Source organism: Dreissena polymorpha, chromosome 4 (assembly GCF_020536995.1).
Source record: "Dreissena polymorpha isolate Duluth1 chromosome 4, UMN_Dpol_1.0, whole genome shotgun sequence".
Lineage (NCBI taxonomy): Eukaryota > Metazoa > Mollusca > Bivalvia > Myida > Dreissenidae > Dreissena > Dreissena polymorpha.
In genome coordinates this window covers 41608623-41636508 of record NC_068358.1, presented here as the reverse complement: position 1 = coordinate 41636508, position 27886 = coordinate 41608623, and the positions used below count along the sequence as shown (strand labels likewise).

Below are 27886 nucleotides of genomic sequence, written 5' to 3'. Positions count from 1 at the left end.
CAGGGCATCCATTAACTGAAAACTAAGCTCAGCCTTTGGCAAGTGATGCGTGCTGTGTTTTTTCTCGAAGTTGCGAGAAATATCACATTCGAATCCCTTAAATGCCGGTTGTGTAAGTGAGAGCATTACCGTGTGAAATTTACGTCACTTCCGATTTGAATGAAAATTGTGAGTTAATCTGAATGTCTGAAAATTCGCGACTTTCTTGTAATCGTTTTTATATTTCAAAATTCCATAAATAGAGTGCTTTAGGGGCTTAAAAAAAAACGGCATTTCTCCTTCAATAACGCTTCATAAAGTAATGCACTTAAAGTTCCCACGCCCGGGTTCCCACGCACGGCTTGTATCAACCAGCTGAACGATATGCGAAATATTTACCATTGGGTTTAAATTTCAACCCTAATGTTAAACCAAGTATACCGTAAACTCAGCAATGTAGTAAACATTATTACCTGTAGTTGTTTTGTTTCGAATTATAGATAGTATATTGTTTAAAATATGAGGAAAGGTTAAACGTTAAAAAAGATGTTAATGTATTACACTCACTTCGAGAATATCATAAAACATACTAGATTGGGTACCCGCCAATCCTAGAACACGGATTTCTACGTCACAGAGTGCAATAAAATAAGTGCCGTCTGCTTTCAAGATTAGTTTGAAGCTGTACGTTACTCGCGCTGCACGTGTTTATGTGTTGGATAAGGGAGACGGAAAACTACAACGGGCGAGGCATGGTATGGTATTGCGCAAGGGGGGGTTAGAGGGTTAGGGTTTGGGTTAGTGTTAGGGGTCGGGTTAGGGTTTTGGTTAGCCTAAACCCAACCCTAACCCGACCCCTAATCCTAACCCTTACACTAACCTTTTTTTGGGGGTTATCACCCCTGACCATGCCTCGCCCGTTGTAGTTTTCCGCCTCCCGTTGAATAACATCAACAATAAATACATACATTGGTTCACGTATATGCAATGGAATTATCATATAAGATAGTATTAATAACTATTTATATACTACCATTTGATGCATTTGATGTAAGTAGTAATTCTATACCACGATGTAGTGCTCGGGAAAATACTTACTGGAATACAAGTAAACACAAATGTTCCCCATGTCGGACATGCTCCGCTGGTACGGCAAGGAACTTAAATATTGAGGTAAAAGTAACTTAGGTTTGTAAATACTTATTCGTTTTTTAATTATTTTAAATAATGAAATTTAAAAGTCATAAAGTATTGATTTAGTGAGGCAAGCGTGTACAGGATGTTGTCAATATGGATTTTAAGGATTGTTATATTTTACTTTCCAGTTGCTTGTTCGTTCGTTCGTGCGTCTTTGTGTGTGTGTTTGTCCATCTGTGTACGTGTATAAGTGTGCTTGTGGGTGTCGAACCTTACTGCTTTGGTTTTGTTGTAGGTAAAGATGTGTGGTATGTAACTATGATATACGTAAAGTAGGGTCCGTGCTATTTTATGAAAACATATTAATTATGATAATGTTTGGTGATATGTATATATGATATATATAAAGTGGCGTATATGGTATGATATGCCGCATTGGGTATACTGTGTTATGTAATTATTTGACATTGAATCATGTAGTTTGTTTTGTGCAGTAGGAACGTAATAAAATGGCATTATATGTAGTTTAATTTATTGCATGAAATGTATTTTATGCTATATGATATGATATATGATATGATATGTTATGATATTATATATGTTGAGCAGTGCTGTAAAGTGCCATGCTGTGCTATGATATGTGTAGCGTGAATTACATTAAATGATTTATCGTATATGACGGTACCGTAAGTTTTGATAGGAAAGGTTGTGGTGTGTTAACGGCACTCTTATTGAACGCCACATACATTGTTTGTTTCATGTGCGGAAAGTGGTATGCGTACAATTATTTAATTGTGTAATGGTAATGTTACAGCGACCGTGACGCTACTGTTAGAGATATGTCTTGAAAAGATATGATGTCGTTATGCCACGGATCGGGTCAATAGTTTGACACATAAAGACATTATCCTATTGAACTAGTATTTTTTTGGCAGTTTTCTATTCAATGCCATAGCAAAGACAACTAATGATTAATAACACTTGTAACGAACAGCGTGTTATTCATATATACTCTAGATTGAGCTTAAGACGGGGCCTTACGGCGATGAAGAGTGCTTCCCGTGTCAGGAATGCCCCAAGGACCACTACGTCTACATTCCCACGTTAGAGTTTCTTCTACCGTACTGTACCAAGTGTTCAGCCGACTGTGCCTCGGTGAACCGGTACAGGAAGAAGGCATGCTCGAGCCAGAGCAACTTGGAGTGTGGGGACTGTCTACCGGGGTAGGGGAAACTTTAGTGTGCTTGTTCTGTTAACTATACTCACTGTTAACCATCAATTTCTAGTTGTATAATTACTATTCCATATTTACACAAACAAATCATTAAACTTGTTATAGGTCTACATAATAAAAACCAAATGAACAATGGTAAGGTTACTGAAACCACCGTGCCTCAAAATAATACGAAAATGTATGTCAAAATTGTTATGAGTGTTTAATCACTGTGCCTCATTTTAAAGCCTTTAAACATCATCGAAAATCTCTATTTGGACTCCTCCGATGATTTCGTTGTAAGGCAACTTTGTCCCAAAATAATTGCCAATTAAGACGTAACTTCTATTCAAGGAAACTGAAGTATTTACCTTTTTTGTGACCTAAATCCTTTGTATTTAGATGAAAATATAAATTATATGAATATTAATATTATGTACATGCAAGGTATGAGAACAAATACGGGAATTCAGATTTCCCGTGCACAAAAAAGACACCTGTAAAAAGCTTCTCTGAAACAACCACTCCTGTGGCCAATCCTGCAAACACACAAGGTAGATATAGAACGCCTAAACTGCCTTTTGATAAGAGAAACTGATATGTTCGTTTAGTTGTGATCAAAGGTGGTTAGCGTGTGGCTATGATATTAATTAGTGAAAACATCATTTTGAATGATAAATTATCATATTATAACGTAAAATCAACTTTTCTGAAAAAACAATTCACTATCAAATATAATATATATATATATATATATATATATATATATATATATATATATATATATATATATATATATATATATATATATATATAACAAGGTATCTAACTCGAAATCATCCGAAAACGGGGTGCATCGCTTTGAACAGCCATTAATTCATCAAATTTGCAGCGATTTTCACGATATTGGCCTTATTCAACGCAGAAATGAATTTCCTATCTGGAAATGTATATGTCTTGCAATATTTTTTACAAATACTGGGTCAACTTTTAAGAAATAACACGATACACAACACGCGTGACCCAGTTAACATCGATTAGACCGTATTCATGACTGAAATCTTCACGGAGTAAAAGGCATTTTCCCTGCAAAGTTCACGGACCTAGATACCATAATTCAATAAAACGTATGAAAAAAAACATTCTTACCGTGCTTGCCGTTGCATTATGCATCAAAACTAACTGTCCAGCGCCGTTTGAAACCTTTGTTTACATACATTTCAACTAACTGACATTTTAAACACACGAGTGATTTCATTGGTCCAATGCGAAGGTGTGTCTTTACAACTGGAGATTTCATTCATGAATACGGTCTGACCATTGTCAAGTGGGTCAAGCGAATTGTGTATCGTGTTATTTCTTAAACTTTGACCCAGCATGTGTAGAAATATAACAAGATATATACATTTCCAGAAAGGAAATTCATTTCTGCGTTGAATAAGACCGGGTTCATAAAAATCGCTGCAAAATTGATGAATTAATGGCTGTTCAAAGCGATGCACCCCGTTTTCGGCTGATTTTGAGTTCGATACCTTGTTATAAATATATTTGATAGTGATTTTTTTTTCAGAAAAGTTTATTTTTCGTTATAATATGATAATTTATCATTCAAAATGATTATTTTACTAATTAATATCATAGGCACACGCTAACCACCTTTGGCTGTGACTATGTTGAGTCAACCTAACACTATGTTGGGTTAAGTAACATCATATTGGATTTAGCTGACATTGTGTACGGGAAAAGTTAACATTATGTTAGGTTAAGGTAACACGATGTTTGGTTACGTGGACATTAAGTAGACATTATGTTGAGTTAAGTAAACATTATGTTGGGGAAAGGTAACAATATGTTGGGTTTAGTGGATATTTTTAAAAATCAAAGTAACATTATCTTGGGTTAACATAATGTTTGGTTAAGTCGACATAAAGTTGGGTTAAGTTAATTAATAATGAATATATCAGTAATTAACTTCTTCTGTCATCGGATTATTATTTTAAATGTATTGAATTATCAAGAGATTTGACCATTATTTGACCATAATTACTATTGGAAATTCCGTTAGATTAATGGTATTATTTTCAAATTCGCGTCTATCGATTCTACCAAACAGTTGCAATAATTTTCTCACTTACCGGAATAAGATCAGTAACGAGTTCCATGTGAAATTATAGCTTGTCATGACATAATCCTATTTGACAGTTCCAATATAAGCCTCCTTGTTATCTTTGTCCGAAATCAGTTCTCGTCGGATCACCGCATCAGGGGAATGAGAGCGTCGGCGGGTTTGCATCACTTCCGATGGCTCTCCATGTCCTGATCATTGTCCTCGCAGTGATCGCCGTGTTCGTTATTGCTGCCATTTCCGGGGCATTTGCGTGTCACAGATACTGTCCGCGGAAGTCGACGTCAATGGGTATGTGTATTTGTTAAATCAAGAAGGATACCGTTCTCACAAGCCAACTCCTCGACTGAAGACTAAAAATTACTAATGCAAGTGGCCATTAATGTGTTGTTATAATAACACGTGTCAAAACCGTCCAGTCTTACCTGACATTCAAACACACCGTAGACGATTACGTTGTATGTATGATAATATATTTTAATTCACGAGTGATCGAGGAAACATTTTGTATTGATGATTAATAGCAAATTCCATAAGTATACTGCATTGATATGAAAGAGATTAAAATTATAGTATGAAATGTGTCCACTTTATCAAATTCTAGTATTTAAATGGGTCGAGTTTATCAAACTTCTTGTATTGAAATGGGTCCACTTTCTCAATGGTATCGTTTACAAATAGGTATACTTTTTCAAAAATCTTGTATCAAATTGGGTCTATTTTATCATAGTTCCGGTATAAAAATGGGTCACATTTCGGAAGTCTCAGCGGATCACCCTTACCCTAAAATTTGGGAAGTTACCCCCCCCCCCCCCCCCCCCGGGCATTTTCTGTTTGTTTTATGCCCCCTTTTCCAGAAGATAATAACAGCTGAAAAGTTACCGTTTCTCCCGTTGCGTGCCTCAATACATTGCAATACACACAATGACGTCATTATACCAGCGAAATTCTCCGGTTAAACTCTTTTACAATGTAAATAAACGGTGAAAAAAGCATAAAAGAAATTCGATGGAATATCGGATTCGATGGAATATCGTTTTTAATTCACTCGTGATCATAATTTTTTTTATATAAATCTTGAAGTAAATATGATAAATCTAAAAATAGAAAAAGTAGTTCCGATTTGTTATTTTCACCAGTGAAATTTTAAAATAACAATTTGTTTATTTTCACTGCTGTTATTTCACTGCAGAAATGTCATATTTTATCATTAGGTATATAAGAAAGAAACTTCTGACGCGTTTATTGGTAATTTCGAATCTAATGTCTACTTGATTGCACTCTTTGTATACCGGTATACCTAGCGATCCTACTAAACACTCAGGTTAATAGCCATATTTAATAATGTCATGTGCAGAAAAGCACGAGTTCTATAATATTACACAAACAACAGCCCAGATCTTACAGCAGATAGACAACAAACTTCAATGAATGCATGTATTCGATTATTTACACTTCATCCCAGTTTAGTAACATTTTATTCTTTTAATTGTTTCTGACATTATGACTTTACAAAAGCGGTTTCTATCGAAAGTAAAGCACCAGTCTGATAGCAAATGCACCTTAAGCGCAATCGTAATTAAATGCATAAAAATGTAATTACAACAATAATACCGTTTTTCACAATTCTTTATATTGTTCCAGAAACTCTCAGCACCATATCTGCAGAATATTCTTCGCTATCTACCAGTGAAGTAGAAATGGACGGCGGGGGCAAGGGTCGAGAACAAAAATTGGTCAGGGGAGAGTTGGCCAATCCCGTATCATTACCACCCGGTAATTAGCCAAACTATTTCTTACTTTATTTGATTTGAGATTCGGAGCCGCGTTTACAATAATAACTATTAACAAAGTCAACGTTATGACCAAAACACTGTTTTCGTATGCGTTGGATGTATACAGTGAAAGCGCGCCATCGACAGTGAGTTGTTGACAGGCCAAATATATATTGATGCTGCAATATGTTGCATATAATAGATATTTTAGAGCATGGTAAATGTTCAGTATAACTGTTTCCTCACAAATATCATAACTAACACGAAAGTTTGCGAATCTGAAACATTTTTTTTATTTTTTCAATTTACCAAAACGTGAAAATGTCCCTTTAAGAATGAAAAGAAAATTATGTTTTCTAAAGGCGGAATTTATGCTTGCGTTCTTTATTTTGGTAGTTAAAACACGATTTGTATCTTCTTTATCTGTAGACAAATCAGCGACTTTGATTTGAGAGTACTCCAATTCACCAGAATCGTCCATATGCATTTTAAATATTCGTTGCACAGTTATCGAAAATTAGTTTGAGGAAAGAAGAGTAAAAACTGGCAACATAAGGTGAAGGGATCAGTATGTGAACTCTTTCCCAAAGTCGACTTTTGTAAGTGAGATGCCCTACATCACGAAAATGATATAATAATGCAGCCCACCGTCGCTAATAGTATATTTATATTTTTCGTTGCAGATCAATTATCTCTCTTGGCTGGCGCCTTGAAAAGTTTTAATCGGACGACCTCCAATTGGGTGTGTCACTGCACAACATCCCCAGTAAATTTTTGCTCAGACTGCGTACCAATACTAGAAAAACCAAACAGCAAAATCGGAAATAATTCGGAAATTATTAGCTTCATCGCCAGCGAAGTGTGTCACGATCCATTACAACTGTTTTGGGCCATCGGTGTCCAAGACTCCGATATTTATAATCTTCACAGTGACCGGAGCAGAACTCCTGAAAAGATCTCGCAGAAAGATTTTATTTATAATGTTTTAAATCGCTGGCTACAGGTCAACACGGAGTCAACGTACCGTGACCTGTTTAAAGGGCTATGTCAAGGAGGTTTCCATCATATTAATAGATCCGTGTGTGCTCAATATGATTTAATAATAAGCACAGTAATGTAACAAAAAACATAGTAATCAAATACTATTGAACAAATCCAAGTTCTTTTGGATTAACTCATTCTTGTTCTTTCATTTATATTTTTGCATATCAACCATCATTGTTTACTTTTTCTTAAAAGTACAAAGTCAGCCGTGGGAAAATCTATTTTAAAACGGATTGACCTACTGGCAATCCTTAATAAGAAATTTCGGCCAATCAGCGCCATCGTTATATAAGCGCATCAACCAATTAAAACGCCGCTTTTTAACCGCGTTAGGCCTATTCACTGTATAGCACTGCGTCTTTTTAACGCTTCATATAAAGGTTATATATTTTTAAACCAATAGATTTTTATTAAGGCACCGCACCAACACTGCAAAGTTTTATATTTATACCAATGGTACAGCCCAGTAAAATCGGGCTGTCCATTTTATGGCCGTTTTCGGCTTTTTATGCAGAGTTCTATGTTAAGCAGTGTGCTCGGGCAATGGTTTTTAACCGAAGTCCCGAGGGTAAATAACCCCAATAGTCAGTCAATATGATTTGTATGTTCCTCAGGTTTAACGGTAGAAGTATTAGCTGTGCTGTTATTTGTGATACACGTGTACCATATGTACATGTATGCAAGTGATAAATATCGCTGTTGATACTATTTATTAAAAAATATAATATATCGTTCAATTTATTTTATAATATTATATTGTGTTGTTGTAATGTTTTGAACTATTTATTGTTATTGACGTGAAATAAACGACATGCAATTTTATTTTTGTGATTTTTTTATATTGAAATACGGAACAAGCAACAACGTGTTTACTGATTTATTGAGTTAATGATAATACAAATAGGTGCGCATATAAGTGCACGATGACCGGAGTATAAATCCACATGTTGATAATTCAAATTTTACAGGGTTGATTACGACGTAGGCCCTCTTAATATAATGAGTACCTATCAAATCACGCTAAATATTTCGGCAGCCATCGTGCCATTTTTACTTAGACGTCCGGGGTTTAACATAATGTATTATAGATTCTGGCACTATAAGCATTTGTTGCCGTAGTTTTTAATTGACTTCCTAAGTAAAACTTACTTAAGAAAACTCCACAACAGAAAAGCATTCATATTCGTTCGTAATAATTGTTATTTTTTATGTGACTTTCTACAATAATTTATTGTATGCATTCGCGCCACAAACCCTGAGTGAGCTTTTGTTTTTAACTTCAGTATGTCGGATATTTGGTCACACTGATCAAAACATTTAAATGGTCTGGTATTTCTACATAGTTGTTTGGAAAAAAAATCTATACTTTATTTTTCAGTTTTCAGTTTTTGAATGTGTTGATTTCGTTCAGAAATTCATGCAATACTATTACTTGAACAGTCTGTGAATTTGTTGATTTCATTTAATTCTTGGTGAAATCCTAGTTTAAGATAAGATCGGATGATTTGTTCACACTAAAACTATGACAAAGACGATCCTATTTGTCACATGTGTGATAACATATGAATTGTTTAATATATGATCATAAATATGGACAAAATCAAATTGCACTTCGTCGTTAAATTGAAACACAGAAGAGGTTCGTGATTTACCTTGCGGACTTGTGACGGTTTTCTAAAACAATACATTCACAATATATCGATTTATGATTTTTGTTGAATGCATGTTGTTTTTAAGCCAAAAATACCTGCATTTAATATGTAATGCAATTACGTTTAATTAATTAAACGATACATATAGAATCTTGCTTTGCGATTGCAATAATATTAATTTCTTTCACGGAGGCTGTAAGACTGAAAAAATTTCTTCATGGATCGCCGTGTTCAGACAACTTACTATATATCGGATGGAAAATCCGTTTTAGTTGTTCACTTGCGGACAACTAAGGTTAGTGGTATGCGTTGCAAATCGGTCTGCTCTTAACTACGCTAAGAACGATAACCACCGCATCTGCCTGTTTATACTTCACCACTGGTTCATTGCAGACAGTGAGTGTGTGTATGTAATCAATAGTGTTTAACAGCTTGTGCGATGACATTGGCCAGTTTGTCATTGAAATCTGTACATATTGGCTGCTATCAGGGAAACGGGGCTTAGTTTAAACCTATTTATTTTAGCTCGATTGCATAAAAAGCCTAAGGCTTATTAGAAACGCTCTCGAGTCCGTTTCCTGGGACTAGAACCAGTATTTGGTGTCTATGGGGGAAATCTAAAGAACGCTCCTGCAGTGGGGATCGAACCCGTGACCTCCCGATCGCTAGGCTTAATGCATGTCAAATAAGTGGTGACCCAGATTAGTCTGTGAACACTGATTAGCCTGTGCAATGCGCACAAGCTAATCAAGGACGACACTGATTTTATGAAGTTGTTCGTTTAAAGAGAGTCTCTGATACTGGGATGACAATTAATGCATATGCATTTAGCCATGTATTCCCAAAATGAAGCTTAAATTATCTTTTCTATTAATGATTTGAAAAAAGAAGATAAAAGTGATAATAACTTCAAAGTAACCTCGCTGACAATGCAAATAAACAAAATCACTTTTAAATCAAATACACAACCAGTGAGTTCTAAATTTTTACCTTGTTGCATTTTTAGTTAACATCTAAAAGGGACTTTTTCACAGTTTGTCATTAAATGCTTAATATTGATAAATGTTAAATTGGATCTTAAAATCTCAATTAAAAAAACAAGAATAAAATTATTAAAGAAACAAAGAAAGTTACCCTCAACTGGGCTCGAACCACTGACCCCTGGAATACAAGTCTATCGTAACCACTGACCCCTGGAATAAAAGTCTATCGTTAGGACCACTCGAGCATCCGTGCTCATACAATGAGAGATGTATTATACACTTTATATATGCAATCCTCGTAATATGAAAACATATAACGACAACAACAGAACTCTCCAAATTATTAAATCGTCAATTTACCAAAACGTGAAAAGGTCCCTTTAATGTCTCGTAAATTGAATGAGTCCAATACACTGTCAGATCTTACATCATGAATAACTTTTAGGTTTACTGGTTTCCTGTTAGCCTGGGGCCAGTAGATTTAAGCCCAGGAAACTCAATTTCAAAAGTTGGTTATAGTTGGGCTAAAAATTAGGGCAACTAGCTTTTTCAAAGCTTGAACAACTCAATCAAATTAAACATATAATACAAATTTGCGACTGTGGATCAATTAGGCCCCACAACAAGACATGATGCATTAAAAGTCTGCCTTGTCGGCAAAATTGTTGCTCAATAATTTAAAGAAAACAGATAAAGTTTTAGATATACATAACACAACATGTACATGATTCTAGGCTTGTTATTCTTTAGCAAGGGAACCAAAATTCTAAAGATGGTGGCCAGTGCAGCAACCAATTGCGAAAAAAGAGACACATTGTTGTTATTTTGTCTAAGCTATCTCTATAACATAAGAGGGAAAACTGTGCACACACATCTCAACCTGTGCATTAAGACTAACTCTTTATTTCAATGGGTTGTGTTCATTTCAAACTTGCGATATAAAAAGCTATAACATAATTTTGAAAACTGAGTTGCGTCTAAGATTATGCAATAGCGAACAACTTCAGTGCCTTCAGCGCTTTGATTTAAAAGTGTTTACGCGTATCCGTATTGACTATAAAATGATATTTAAAATAAAGAGCACAATGGCGACAATCTTAGATACCAGAAACTACAAACACCGATATAGCAATATCACCAGTTTCGTACAATTTTGATATAAACGAACGAACGCCGCGCCCGTTTATTGATAACTAGCAATAAAGAAAATGCATCGTCATGTTATACTTACGACCGAACTTTGTCGCTGCATATCTAACCTTTAACCTAGTTGGTATTGAGTGTCTTATCTAAATTGTCATATTCACGTGAGCCAACGTTTTACACTCTGATATTTATAAACCCGTCCGTGTTTTATACCGATATGCCTACAAATAGTTGCACTTAATGAACTTCAAAGCTATTGTTAACTCTTGATATGGCCATTCTGCTGACTAGTAAAACACTTACTGAAAATACTGTTTTAGCAACTGTGTTCGAGTAGGTGTACAATGCACAGATACTGTAACAATCGGTAAATAAATGTAATGTAATGAGAGTGACAGGGTTTTATTTTATGCTTTCCGGTGGTTTATAGAGTTAAAACTGATAATTTCACTCTTTCAAACAGTGAAAATTAACAGTGAAAATTATCGATAATTTTCACTGTTTACTGAGAAATGACGTCATTTGTTTGACGAAATGACGTCATTATTCCAGCAAAATTCGTTAGTTAAACTCTTTAACAATGTATATAAACTGTGAAAAAAAGAATGAAATAAAAAAAATTGTTGGATTCGGTGGATATCGATTTTAATTCACTCGTGATCATAGAAAAAATAAATACTCGTAAATTAAAATCGATAATCCACCGAATCTAACAAATATCCTTTATATCGAATGCTGAGAGTAAAGTTCCCCCATGCGTGTTAAAACAAAGTTTTCCCTTCTTGAGTGATTCATTTGTATTCTATCAATTCACCCTGTTATTTGACTATCAATAAAGTACAATCAGTGCTATTACAGTTCCTGTCGTCAAAACGCATGTCATGATCATTTTTTAAGAAACAATCTTCAGAACATGTTGGAATTTTTCACAAGTATATTTGTCTCGTCTTAGGAAATGTCAATATGACTGGGGTTTCTTTACGAAGTCACTTTCTTTAAACAAACAATTCCTTTAAAGACAAATGGACGGATTGATAAAGTGTTAATAAAATACTAAGTCACCTCTTTCTCTCTTAAATCAATTTTTTTTGTCAGATCACATGTGTAAAACAACATGTTATCCGTGTTACCGCAATGTTTAAGCTCGTTAAGGGATGGGCAAATCAAAATCACAGTAAAGGGGCCGTCCATAAAGTATGTCACGCTTTTTTTTGGCCATTGTTAACTTCCCCCCCCCCCCCCTTCTGTCACAAACTGTCAAAAAATCTAGGACCCCCCCCCCCCCCAAAGTACGTCACAAACTCACACTTTCGAACATATTTTTTTAATTACTACATATTTCAAATTTAATCTAAGAGAGCTTGGGAATGATATAACCCTTTGAACTCATAAATAGAGGCAATTAACCAAAGTTTATCAACACCATGAGGTCTGGCATTTACTCGCATTTCCAACACTCATAACAACCCGCGAGCCTTTGGCTTCAGGCTTTTATGTCTGTTGGGTTGTTACGGTGGAAAGTATGAATATTTATCCATGTGTTAACCTCTAATAAAAACGAAATTATTATTAAGATTTTCTTTCAACCCTTTACTAACTAAAAAATGGAACAATCCAATAGATTATTTCTTCATTTACTAATTCAATCTGCGTGGAGGTTGTGCCTATTGAATAAGCCGGTCCAGCCAAGGTGCCTATTAAACATTCGAACAACACATTCATAAGATACGCAATTCGTCTTATTTTGACATAAAACTAATTCTAATATTTTACAAATTTTTTGAAAATTATTTTTAAATTCTACTTAAGAAATAATAAATAAATAAGAAATATATTTTTTAAATAAATGTGTGACATCACACATGGTCTGAACCACACTCCCCTATGTCACAAACTGTCACACTTTCTTACACCCAATCCCCCCACCAGGAGCGTTACATACTTTATGGACGGACCCAAATACGATCTAGTTTATATCATACATACAAAATTAACTAGTAGTTACGGTCAATTTTAACAGAACGGAGTAATGTTTGTGTGTTATATTAAACGTGCGTTCATATACATAATCAAATTTTAGTATTACAGCATGCACATGCTTTATTATTAGAACACGATTAGGCGACGTCCATGATTGATGTAGAATAATTGAATACCTAAAAACTAAGAGCCCTCTTAAATCGTCGTCGACATGATTTGTTATACATGTTAATTATTATCCATAGCTTGTTTGGTAAAACAAAGGCTACACCTATACCGTTTCATAACACAGCAATGGTTATTTCCCGCACAACGTGATTTGGGTCAGAAGTCAACGATTGCCTCCTTCATTCCGAACGAATTAAGAATTGAACCATTCACGTAAAGAAGTTGGATTGCAATATAATAATAGGGAATTGTATTTACGTATGAATTGACGTCATATATTGGCGAATTGTACCTCAATCAGAATAACTCGCATATAAAGCATTCATATGAACTGTGTTCATAAAACCGCGACACTTTATTAAAGGAAGTAAAAATATCACCAAAGATATAACATGCGCGTGCTAATATGTTGATAGCATTTTACTAGGTCTTCACTGTTACTTATGCCTTTTTTATATTCACTGTCTTTTAGCATAGTACATATATTTTTTTTATGAACTGGCGCTTTAAATGTTTTCCTTTTATTACCATGAAAATCGCAGGGTAACATTATGGGGTTTCCCTTGTTCTATGATTATAGATACACTTCATACTTAATTCAATTAATCATATAGTATTTTATTTCATTTCCAATATAGGGTATTAGCATTAAGAAATGGGAGCAAAGTATATAGACTTGTCATTATAATGACAAGCTATTGACGCTATAACAGAATGTTTACTTACTGTACGTAGGTCTGACGACCTTCGCAATATGATTGCGTGTTTAGATCTGACGTTATTTAAATAACGGTGAACAATTAACTCAACTGAATGTTTTAGAATACTAGTCTCAATACAAGCAGTACATTCAATTGGGGGCTTGTATGACGTTTAACCGAATTTAAATAATAAGGAAATGCGATATTACCTGTTGGTATTTATAACAGAGTGCTTCATGCTTTTTTTCAGAGTGCTTTTTTTCAAATGATAAGCATTATAATTACTGTAAAAAGATTTGTCTTTAGAATTAAAGCTCACGTTCAACCATAAGTTTAATGTGTCTCTATGTACAAGTCAGCTCTGTAGTTTAAGAAGGACAGGTTCATATTCATTGTGCAACTTGTATCTACACACTTCATGATAACTATACAAGCCTTCGGTGCAACAGCCTGCGTTCGACTATCGGCAGTGACTCACTTGTCATCAGATGATATACATATATATATATTCAACGCTGATACTGTTTTGCGACATTTCTCTGACTGTAAACAAGACTGTTCAGCCAAATATTGCGAAATAATTAATTCAATACGTATAACGATGTTCATATTTATTTGTAGCGTGACTAGTCGGTATAGTTTTTTCACTCGACGGTAATTAAACATCTGTAGTGATGCTAACAGCACGCATATATACTTCAATCAACTTGAATTTTGTACAAATGTATCACCTTAATTTCGTCGATAAAGAATAATGCATGAGTTTTCACTAATGCAAGAGTCGTTGCATGAAATTGCGTAGGCATTATTATCCGAACCGGATAACTCATTCCTTACATCACGCTGATGACCTGTTCGTAGCATTGGTAATGTTGCATTGTAATGGTTTTTGTTAATAAAACTGGAAATGATAGAGTGCGGCCTTTTCATATAAGCGGCGCTCTGTGAAATCCGGGCACATCCCACAATAGCCTGTTCAGTCCGCACAAGCCAATCAGGGATTCTGCTTTTATGGTAGTTATCGTTGAAAGGAAGTCTAGGGGGAATATGTCGCTCTAAATCTCATCGCTTTGAATAGTCATTACTCTGAGTAAATTACTTCATCAAGTGTGCAGCAATTTCAATGAACTCGGACTAATTTCAGTCTTAAATCGGGTCAGATCGACGAATTTGTAAAAATATTGCAATATGTGTACATTTCCAGAAAGGAAATTCATTTTCTGCGTGTAATAAGACCAAGTTCGTGAACATCGCTGCACAATTTATAAAGTAAAGGCTATTTCAAGCGATGGGCCTGTTTTCGTGTCATTTTTAGTTGAATACCTTGTCATATATATTTTATAGCGAAATTGTTTTTCAGAGAATTTGATTTTTTGTTATAATTTGATTGTTTTTCATTCAAAATGATGTTGTTGTTTTTTCTAATTATTATCATAGCCACACGCTAACCACCTTTGAATGCAATCATTACGGCCAAAGTGCATACGCCATATACTTAGAAACTTACCGATCGTGTTTTTTGAATGCGTTTTATTATCCTGATAAAACAAGTTTAAAGGTGTGCAGTATTATTATCTGAACTCCATCAAATTCCAAGAAATTCTTGCACATCCTTGTTTAGTCAGCGACCAGCCTTAACATTTGTGACCCTGTTTTATTCGCTTCATTCGTTTAATATCTTAACAAATCGTATGAAATATATAATACGTATTGTAAAGTAACATAATGATGAGGTTATGTGTACTGAGTCACTACATCTCATCCGAAGAGAGTCAAATATCAAGTTTAGTGTTGAATTTGATTGAAATTGGCTGATCATTATATGATAATTGATGAATATGAAAAGCCAAGATATCACATTTTCTGACTTTAAGGATGTGCAAGACCATTCAAGTGAGCACTTTTGAATATAAATATTGCTCTTGTGAAATCAAGCAAGTTTTTAACATTTTATTTTTTCGTTGTAAAAAAAACAATCAAAAAGTAATGTCATATACAATGATATACGTGCCTACTGGAAGCATATTATAAATAACATGTTTTTAAGTCATATTATAAGCATATCATATGCATGCACATATATTATATATGATGTATCCATATAATATGTATAACTCTCGTATTACTGTCTATCTGCCCAGCTGGACATTTGCTCAGTATTGAAATACCCAATACCCATTACTATTCGGGTCACTATATCAAAAATACCCAATCAACCAACAAAAAATGCTACAAAGTATATTTTACCTGATCCGTGTTTGTTCGAATGTACTTTATAACAAAAGTTAATCAAAATCGGACGTACGAAAAGTTTTTTTAAAGATGGCCGCCATAATTTATAAATCATCGTAAGTTCTATGTAACTAGCCAATCAAATGTGATGATTTGGGTGTCTATACCTAGGTTTCGGGGAGCAACGAAAACAGGTTTATATGGAACACAGAAATCCAACATGGCGACCAAAATAATACTAAGGAGTAGGACCACAAGTCAAAAACTTTTGACTTCAACATGATTATTGTTATGTTAAACGCCCTAGTTTGGACATGCGGCGATTTCTTAATTCCTAGCAAATATCATGATCTTTGTGTTCATATAATGAAACTGGTGCCATTTTAACATGACATGTATGTAAAACACAGCTTTTCTTTTCATAACTGCCGTTCGACGTAAATCGACATATTCGCGATCTAAAGATAGTGTGATGATGTAAGTATGGCAAACGCAAACGACTTAAAAAACATCAATATGATAGATCAGATTGGCTCAAGATCTTGTTTCAAGACTCATCTGCCATGACCCCAAATGTCTCTTTCAAAGTCTGGAAATTTTAAACTAAAAATGTTACCAAACTTTACCAAACATAAGTAAACAGTTATATACGGCCAGGACTCAGTTGTTCGAAACCTAGGTAAATTTTAACCCTGGGATAAATGTCGGATAAATTTAACCCAGGGTTAATTTTTTGGGCAAGTTTTGTTGCATCATGTTGGTTAAATTTATCCAGCGTTTTGTCTGGATAAATTTATCCCCGATCTAAAGGTTCGTTAAAATTTATCCATGTAAACAAACAAAATGGCCGAATTTTATTTGCATCGTAATCCACGTAAGAATCGCCAACATTCTTTGAATGTTGAGTTAAATGACGATGAAATGCGGAGTCGATATCGATAGAATTTGTGATTTAATTGGTGGAAATATCGAAAGATCGACAAAGCGTTCCAACGCACTTTCTGTCAAGCAACAGGTATTGATAACATTAAGGTACCTGGCATCAGGAAACTTCATGCATACCGTGGGAGACACTTTCTGTGTAGATAAAGGTACTGTTTCCAGAGTGGTAAACTCCGTTGTCAGCCAGCTGTGCTCCCTCAAAAATCGGTTCATCACATTTCCAATGACAGCTGAAGTCGTACGGAGGGAACAACATGCCTTTTACAATATGCATGGTTTTCCCTGCGTTATAGGGTGCATTGATGGCACACATGTCTGCATACTGTCTCCAGGCTCCCCTGCTGGTAGAGACAATGTTAGCCGGAAAAACTTCCATAGCATCAATGTGCAAGTGACATGTGACAGCCGAGGATGTATCTAGGACAATTTTTTCAACACATCTATAAATAGAATTTGAGGCCCGTCCTCAAAGGCTGTGATATATTGCTTCGCCTTATAATGTGACATCGTTGACACATGTATTTGAAGTGGGCAATGTTATTCGATTTCGCCGTTCATTTGTATAAAAATCCTCTTGTTGCTTTATTTAATCTGAAACACATGCTACGACGTTTAAACTGATAAATGAATACATTTAATAAATATTCAAAATGAGTAAGCACGCATTATAGCGATTTTCATAGACGCATTGCCAATTTCATCCAGCCAGACCAAGGTGCAGAATGACCACCAGCATGAAATGATAATGACTGTGAAAGGAGTGGATATCGCCCCTGCATATATAAATCACAAATAGGTATGAAAGGAGGGCATATCACCCCTGTATATATAAATGACAATAGGTATGAAAGGACGGGATATGACCCCTGCATATATAAATGACAATAGGTATGAAAGGAGGGGATATCGCCCCTGTATATAAATGACAATAGGTATAAAAGGAGAGGATATAGCCCCTGTATATATAAATGACAATAGGTATGAAGGGAGGGGATATAGCCCCTGTATATATAAATGACAATAGGTATGAAAGGAGGGGATATCGCCCCTGTATTTATAAATGACAATATGTATGAAAGGAGGGGATATCGCCCCTGTATATATAAATGACAATATGTATGAAAGGAGGGGATATCGCCCCTGTATATATAAATGGCAATAGGTATGAAAGGAGGGGATATTGCCCTGTATATATAAATGACAATATGTATGAAAAGAGGGGATATTGCCAATGAATCCATTGTATTCAGGGTTCCATTAAAAAAAAAGACATTGATTTTTGCTATTTGGTATGCAGTTGTTTTTTTCACTCGACGGTCAATTTAACATTATATCCGTTGTGATGCTAAGGGCACGCATATAGATTTAAATAAAATTGAATTGTGTACAAATATGTCACCTTAATTACGTCGATAAAGAATAATGCATTAGTTTTCACTGATGCAAGTGTCGCCGTATAAAATTGCTTAGGCATAATTCTCCGAACCGGATGACTCATTCCTTACATCACGCTGACGACCTTTTCGTAGAATTGGTAATTTTGCAGCGTAATGATTTTTGTTTAAAAAAAACGGTCATGATAAAGTGCGGCCTGAATTATCGATTTGTAACATGTGATAAATGCTATCATAATGAAGGTGTTCTGCAAATATATATCGTGCATATACAGCTGGTAATGTTAATAATAAACCGGTGACGGATGAGATGATTATGACAATATATCTTGATGACGAAACAGTAGCAGCGTGTTGCTGTAGGATGCATGTGTTTTTTTTTCCTGCAATTTGGTTGGTCATTCAGTTATCCATAGAAATGCTTTTCGTCAAATTATTTTTTTAAGTAATTGGTCATTTGAGCTTTTAATATCATACACCAAACTAATCAGTCATAAATACATAAACACATGCATAAATCCCACTTTTTACATCTAGACTCTAATGCGAATGAGTCACTAAAATATTAAGTAGTTTGCTTAATATTTTACTCCATAAATTGCAACCTGGAACATATTATAGTTTTTTGGGCCGTGTTTATAAGGTTGAATTACCTTTGTAAAACTCGCGCACGCAGTAAAAACATACTGCAGTGCATGTGTATTTTTATCCGCAGCTCATAATATTGTAATTTATAGTTTATTTTATTGACTGTAAAGTCACGTTTACGAAACCCTCAACTTGTATTTGTGTTGCCAATGGGTGAAAGGGACATCCACTACGTTTTATCAACTAAAACATCTATATTAAAATGATAACGGTGCAGCAATTTTACTCGTGAAATTTGTTAAATATCACATAACATTTTAAATGATAAATCGATGAATTCTATTAATGAATGATCAAACATGATGTATGGTTAGATTTGCTTCCGGTCGAGATATGGTTAGAAACAATGCTAAAACATATACAGTGTTAATAGTACAAAATGTTATTTTGCATGTACAAGTCAATAATTCAGTGCCGTTATCATACTTTCCAATCGTGGGTTCTACATCTAACCGAATGTTCGAGTTCAAGCAACTGTGACTGCTTTTACAACTAGGACGCATGTAGTACACACACTTTGTTGCTTTTTTAAGCATAGCGTACTAGAAAAAAAGCAATACGGTTACCTCCGTAACAATATGTTTAATAGAGAGGAGACTTAAATGGGGCAATAATAACCTACAAGTATGCGTTGAAGTGCATTTACAGAAAATGGGATGCTATGGCTACAATTGATGAAAGAAGCCGCCAATAATGCAATATATTAAATGAATTTTCTGCACGTCATGATTTGTTTTAGTTTGTTTATAAAAATTTACTCGAATACATTTATTGAGTAAATGTTTCTTAATAATATGGATGTTTTATCGAAACTGAAATGCGCACGCCACAAGCTTGGTATTTCGGACAAAGTCATGCACAAATAACTACATAAGTTGTACGTAGGAAGAAACAAAGGGTGCACAATGAAGAATTCAATGTCGGTATCAACAAACAACAAATAGAACTTCATGTAACACGGTCCATATCTAATGATTAATGTACATTGTGACGTATCATTAAAAAAATTATAAATATAAACAAAAACGAGTCTACAATGGACCAGAATGTGCATTAGTTTCAGAAAATATTCACTAGGAGACTTTTTTAACGCAACACGTATTACATACATTTAAGTTCCCTTATTTGTGAGCGGATTTTGTTGAAATTTGGACCAAGAATAATTCAAAACATAATTACAAATTATAATTATTTCTGTCAATTTTATGGAAATTGATTGACAAAAAATGTATTAAACTTAAAAAAAAAAATTAATATCAAGTAAGCACTTTAGAATATAAATATTGATCTTGCGGAATCAAGCAAGGTTTTAACCATTTTCTTGTTTCGTTAAAAAAAAATAAAAAAGTAATGTCATATACAATGATATACGTGCCTACTGGAAGCATATTAAAAATAGCATAGTTGTTTTAAGTCATTATATAAGCATGTCATATTTATTAACGATCGTAACTATGTAACTTTCCAATCAAATGTGATGATTTGGGTGTCTATATCTAGGTTTCAGGGAGCAACGAAAACAGGTTTATATGTTAAATCCAACATGGTGACCAAAACAATACGAAGGACCACAAGTCAATAACTTTTGACTCAAACATGATTATTGTTATGTTACACGCCCTAGTTTGGACCTGTGGCGATTTCTTAATTCCTAGCAAATGTCATGGACCTTGATAGATCTTTGTTTCATATAATGAAACTGGCGCCATTTAAACATGCTGTGAAAAACCAGCTTATCTTTCAAAACTGCCGTTCGACGTAAATCGACATATTCGCGATCTAAAGATAGTATGATATGTTAGTATTGCGAACGCATACAGTGAGCATGCAAACGACAAAAACAATTAAAAAACATCAAGATGATCGATCAGATCTGCTCAATCGATCTTGTTTCAAGATTCAATCTTCTATGACACAAAATGTTTTTTTCAAAGTCTGGAAATTTTAAACTCAAAATTTTACCAAACATATATAGACATTTATATACGGGATGTGTTTAGTAAACGGATTGATGTAATTTTTACAAGAAATGTGTCTGTTGTTTTAGCATCAAATTCATAGTGTTTGTCTTTTAATACTTCGAGACGATACCAAATGAATAAAACATGCAAACGTTAACTTATAGAACATCTACTAATGTAAACACGAAAATTCAAACATGGGAAAGTACCTGCACAATGATTCATCAAACTTGAACTTTTTAATGCGTGTCTATATGTATGCTTAAAATGTTTACTTATTATGAATACGTCCCGACGAAACTGTAACATAATCATGTAGGAAATTGTCGCTACTTTAACTGCCTAGCCCGTTTGAATTTTTAGCTGTAGAATAAAAGATCAAGTAACATATTGAAACGCGGTTTACTTTCATATTCTCGCTTTTATTATAAGTTGCTTATTTAAGTTCTTAAACAACAATACCAATAATAGTGTCTTCAGATAACGGGGACATGATCGTGTGTTATTTCTTTCTAAACTTTGCTAGTTTATTTTACAGACGTTTTTCGTTTACAAGCGTTGCGTCAGACTTCTAAACATCGACAATTCACACCAGTTGTCGGATACACTTTGGACGATATTTCGGTCAGATTAACTAGTGCTTTAATCAACTGTCTGATCGCATTATAGTTTACGCTTTCTATTATGAATAACATTCATTTTTAGAGATAATGAGTTCAATGCCGGATATAGAAAACAAGTCGAGTCGTATGTATACACAAAGACGGCGACTTATACATCACAATATAATCAACCAATCGGTAGCGACGTATGCACTTAATTAAAAGGCTCTTCAAAACTATTCCACTCAGTAAACATTTTGTTATGCAAGCACAAAAGCCGACATGCAGATTATCTATCCTACTAATTTTTACCGAGTAGCGTTTACAATGAAATGTTTAAACATGGAACAAAATAACATTTAACATTTGATTTAATAGTGTATATCAAGTAATTTAAAGATATATATGATTAAAAATAAAATGAGTTAGATAAGAGTAAATTATATAATGATTAAATTAAATGTAACAGTAGACCACTAAACATTTTTTATAATTTATCCGTTATCTTACTCCCGCAGACATCCCTAACAATAGAATCTCCTACATGCTTTCACGTAACCCGTAAACATGGACACCTCAAATATTTACATACGCTTAGGAAGTACTATGATTTCAACAATGGCTAATCGATTTATCCACACGCAAAGATTATTATTTATTATAACACGCAATAATAGCTGCTGTTGCGTCAGACTTTTAACAACAGTTGCGCGTTCTGTCTGTTGATGTTTGATACCTGGGGTTTTAAAGCGTCTTGTTTATCATGTAATTGTGCATCACTTTCTTGGTCAAACATTAATATAAATTATAATGACAAAACTGTACACTGAAATGCTTTTGAAACTGCCTATTTGCAGTTATAAAGCTTACAATATTGACATTGGCAAAACGCCACGTTTGACGTGACCGAATTTCAAGGCTTGTGTGTATCTGTGCACTTCACAGAGAATCAGCTGATCTTTGCGGGGGGAAACCCTATACTTTCCTGTATACATACATTGGTTATCTGACACGAATATTTGACTCACATCAGCACAATGATCATTTGCAAATTATTTAGTTTTTAGTGTGAGTGTAGCTCACACTAATAATACAGACCATATTTTGCAAATCAGTATGTGCATAGAAGCCTTAGGTACGGTATGGAAAGACAACCACTGCCTATTGCAGCAGACGACAAATGCTATATAGAGCGTCTAGGAAAGATAACCACCACATTTGCCTGTTTATAGTTAACCACAGGTACACTGCAGAGGGTTTATATGACTAATAGTGTTTAACAGCTTGTAAGACGAGATTGGCCAGTCTAGTGTTAATTATTGAAATCTTTTCATATTGGCTGGTTCCAAGGAAAACGGGGCTTAATGCATGTCATATAAGATTAGCCTGTGCATACTGATTAGCCTGTACAATGCGCACAAGCTAATCAAGGACGACATTTTACAACAGCGAACACCAACAGTGCCTTCAGCGCTTTGATTATTATCACCATCGGTATACCTCTGAAGACCATAACATGTTGTCATATTAAAGCTATCGTTATGAATGGAAAAGTGCTTTAAGAATTTTAACCATTCAATTATAAGTATAATTACGGCTAGTGAACTTAAAATGAACATTCGTCTTTGTAACCTTAAACATATAGAACTTCACATGGGTTTGCCTTAAAGGACTAAATCAGGAGTTTTACATGTAAAATCTCGCCCTGAAAGGTCGCTGTTTATCATTGTTTAATCACGTATTTCAGTCTTTGTTGTTTGGTTACATCAAAATTTTCCCAGTTTTACTGTTTCGTTAACCCATTTATGCCTTGCGTCTAGAAAAAAGGCCTTGGCAAACAGCGAAGACCCTGATGAGACGCCGCATGATGCGGCGTTTCATCAGGGTCTGCGCTGTTTGGTTAAAGGGATTTCTGTAAGAAATATTCTAAATATAGAAATAAATATACTAGATATTCCTAATTTTGGAAATAAATTGATCAAATTTAAAAGGATGAGAGAGTCCACTAGGCATAAATGGGTTCATATTGTAAATATTTACATACAGACCCAGGAGGACCATTTTCTAAAAACAATAACGGCCAGCTATTAAATCTAGCAACATGTACCTCATAAATGAAAATAATATGATAAGCTTTATGCTTATGTAACATTTGTTAATACCTGTTATTGTGCAATCATATCAGTTCTAAAAGTTAATTTATAATAAAAATATTCAAAATTTCATATCAGTTCACCATTTGAGCAACTAGCCCCCCCCCCCCCCCCCCCCCACACACACACACACCGAGCTTATCTTATGGTAACGAGTTGTAACGCCGACTTGTTTTATAAAACTGATTAACAGGTACACAAGACCTTCTCGGTGAACATCTGACGGTATGATGTACAGATTTGAATTATTAGCACGTGTGCTTTTGTAAAATACGATTAAATACATTTTTTAAATTCACCATTAAATTTAATGATTGTGTCGATGATTGAATCGTCAACACTTAACTTATTTGTAAGGAAAAAGAAATACCATGTCATAAAACTCTTTCAAATGAATGTTGTTCATGGCGTTACGCTCGTCTCGTGAGAGAAAGCGGTATTATGCCAATAAAGGTCTAGACGCGATAATCATTCTTCACACGTGCCAGTATTCGCGGTTAAAGGCCGTAGATATTTTTCATATGAGTCGCGTTCTGAGAAAACTTGGCATAATGCATGTGCGTAAAGTTTCGTCCCAGATTAGCCTGTGCAGTCCGCACAGGCTAATCAGGGACGACACTTTCCGCTCAACAAGATTTTCGATAAGAAGGGACTTCCATTAAACGAAAAATACCATAAAAGCGGAAAGTGTCGTCCAGCTCTTAGTAGGAGTAAGTCAGTGTATTTCTTAAAACATGGAAATTATAACATAACCATTGATGATTTTTTTTGGCGAATAGCTTATAAAACAAACAAACAACATGCATTTTAACAATACCTGTCTTTTATTCTTATGACAATAGCGTTACATGTATTTTTTTGTTGGTGCACACTATATGTTCTTAATATTTGAAGTGAGTAAGAAGCGTAAAACGATGAAGGTAGCAAAAACATTTATTTGACGGCTGTTGACTCATTATTGAATGCCTATAACAAGTCACAATAACGTGTTAGCCAAAGCACGGCCGTTAATCACGGGCGCCACCTCCTTTTTTTGCGATGCATTGATTAAAGTGGTCTTTTCACAGATTTTGGCATATTTTGAAGTTTGTCATTAAATGCTTTATATTGATAAATGTAAACATTGGATCTTAAAAGCTCCAGTAAAAAATCAAGAATAAAATTTAAAAAAGGAAAAAAAAGTGGCCGGTACTAGGGCTCGATCCAGTGACCCCCGGAGTCCTGGAGTTAGTCTGAAGTAAAAACGCATTAGCCCTCTCGGCTATTCCGCCGGATATACACATTTAAAGTATTTAATACCTTATGTAAGCAATCTTCGTAGTTTCGAAAATTTAAACGACAACAACAGAACTCTCCAAATTATTCAATCGTTTCGCGTTGCAACGCTTTATAATTTTTAGGTTTTCAAATCGTCAAAATATACATATAATGGCTATATTGGACTATGGTAAATGTTCAGTAATACTGTTTCCTCACAAATATCATAACTAAATAAAAAAATTGCGAATCTGAAATAACTTTTTTCAATTTTGTCAATTTACCAAACCGTGAAAAGATCCCTTTAATGAGCCAATCCTACTTCCGAGGTGGCACTAAGGACTGGATGCTTAGTTTTATATGGGTTTTTTTCAACATGTTTCCCATTAATTTTTTACTCGGCCAATGTAGTGCGATTCAGCGAAGATTTATTCATCCGCACATGTACAGAAATATATAATAACAACCCATTTGTAAACGTTATGACCTTTAATAGTTAAGCATGGTAAAGATTTTAACATAAAATTGATGTATTTTGCCTGTGTGACGAGCATATTTCCATCCAATGAAATCACTAACAACATAAAACCATTTCTTTGAACATTAATATGACAAGGTACCCGCTGACACGTCCGTTTACCGACCCAACTGTCAGCAAAATCAAGCGGCACCGCTTGCCTTCTTGCAAAGCGCCCGGCAGTAAAGATGTGCATTAGTATTGGTTGATATCACATCACATTTGGCAAAGGGATGAAAATACAAGCAAAATATTTATGTATATCGTTACAACAAATGTTTGACTACAGTCAGAATCTCGCTATACTTGCTTAGGTAATTCCGTTCAAAAGCAGTGATATTATATTTAATAGTTTTAATGTTTATGTCATGTTATATGTATTGCCATATTGATTAAACGCACACGCGTCACGACGTTAGTATGTTATGTTTAAACCGATTACGTCAAATGACGCGACGTTAAATGACTCCACAAAACGTTAATAACAACGTCAAAGTATAAATCAAGCTAAAGCAGTATACACCATATTGTCAACTGGTAAATATTATTGTTTATATTTGCTGTTTAGTGTCAATAAACAATAGCTTTGTTCATGTTTGAGTAGCACACAGAAAATGCAATCCATTTATAAAACAAAGTTTTAAAAAAAATGTGTGGCTAAATATATTTGGAAAGAGTTTTCTGTGCTCAAATATTTTGTCCTAAAACAAATTATTAAAATGAAATATTGCGTATTAATAAGTGTAAACATTTATTGAAATACATTGTTTTACCCGAAAAGTTTGTTAATATGTTCAAGCTAAAATGATAAGAACACATATTTATGGAACACTTGTTTCAGCATTAAAACTAACATACTTTTAACAAATGCGGCGGCATAAAGGGGACATAGGAAATATTTTATTTAACTATTTCTATGACGTGCGCACGTCATAGTTATGACGTGCGCACGTCAAGGCTACGACGTGCGCACGTCATAACTATGACGTGCACACACAATAGATATAACGTGCGCACGTCATAGTTATGACGTACCCACGTCATTGCTTTGACGTGCGCACGTCATAGTAATGACGTGCGCACGCCATAGTTATGACTAGAAATAGTTAAATAAAATATTTCCTATGTTATATTATTTAACTATTTCTATGACGTGCGCAAGGTTTGCGTTAAATATAAGGTTATGTAAATACTTCAATTCATAATACATGTGTGCATTTCAGGTACACAATGGATGCACACACATTACATAACATACTTCGCAGCACGTTTAACATCAATGAAAAGCTTCAGGCCGAGGGCATATTTGTGGCCCTTCAATGCGGCACCATGACAGCAAATGGGCTGGTCAGTATCGGGATTGGTGAGAGGTTCGTAGTCGTCGCCGGAATCAACCCCCGCGGACCAGATATCGACTACAATCCGGTGTCTTTCACTCCAGCAGGTATGGTCAGTGTCACGTACAAAAATGCCAGCACGATTGTAACAATCTCCAGTCAGCTCAAAGGCGAGAATTCCTTTCAGTTTTGCAGCAGTAGCAAGTCCGCCGCTATATGGAATGATTTCACCACCGCCATTGATTACCAGGCGTCTAAGTTAAGCGGCGACAGTTGGTGCAGCTAGTCACTTAGGGCTTCATCATCATCATCATCATCATCATCATCAGACGCCTCTGTGAATGTAGACCATGAGTATACGTATCAGAAGAGCTTCATAGGCCGGACCCTTCTCAATTACAGTTGTCTGCCTCCGCAAAGGATTCCCATGGAAGATCAAAGTTTCAGATCTCTTTCTTTGCCCGATATGGTATGTGGACCAACCGATGCCAAGCACGCGGCGTGCCGTCAGAAGGTTAATGTAAATACTTCAATTCATAATAAGTGTGTGTATTTCAGGTACACAATGGATGCACACACATTACAGAACATACTTTGCTGTAAGTATAACATTAATTAAAAGCTTCAGGCCGATAGCATATTTGTGGCCCTGCAAGGCGGCACCATGAAAGCCAATGGTCTTGTCAGTATCGGGATTGGTGAGAGGTTCGTAGTAGTCGCCGGCATTAACCCCCGCGGACCAGATATCGACTACAATCCGGTGTCTCTCTCTCTCAAGTAGGTATGGTCAGTGTCACGTACAAAATTGCAAGTACGCTTGTTACAATCTCCAGTCAGCTCATAGGCAGGAATTCCTTTCAGTTATGCAGCAGTAGCAAGGCCGCCGCTATATGGAAGGATTTCATCACCGCCATTGATTACCAGGCGTCTAAATCAAGCG

The 27886-nt window shown here is 35.1% G+C and overlaps 1 protein-coding gene across 1 annotated transcript; it reads left to right on the top strand.

Annotated features, from left to right (window-relative positions):
• The first annotated feature begins 432 nt into the window (after positions 1-432).
• LOC127878374 (uncharacterized) lies at positions 433-27232 on the top strand. Its single transcript, XM_052424900.1, has 8 exons — positions 433-734; positions 906-1152; positions 2134-2339; positions 2777-2883; positions 4572-4745; positions 6099-6230; positions 6913-7345; positions 26833-27232. The coding sequence occupies exons 2-8, from the start codon at positions 967-969 to the stop codon at positions 27230-27232; spliced, it is 1638 nt and encodes a 545-aa protein (XP_052280860.1). The 5' UTR covers positions 433-734; positions 906-966.
• The last annotated feature ends 654 nt before the right edge of the window (positions 27233-27886 follow it).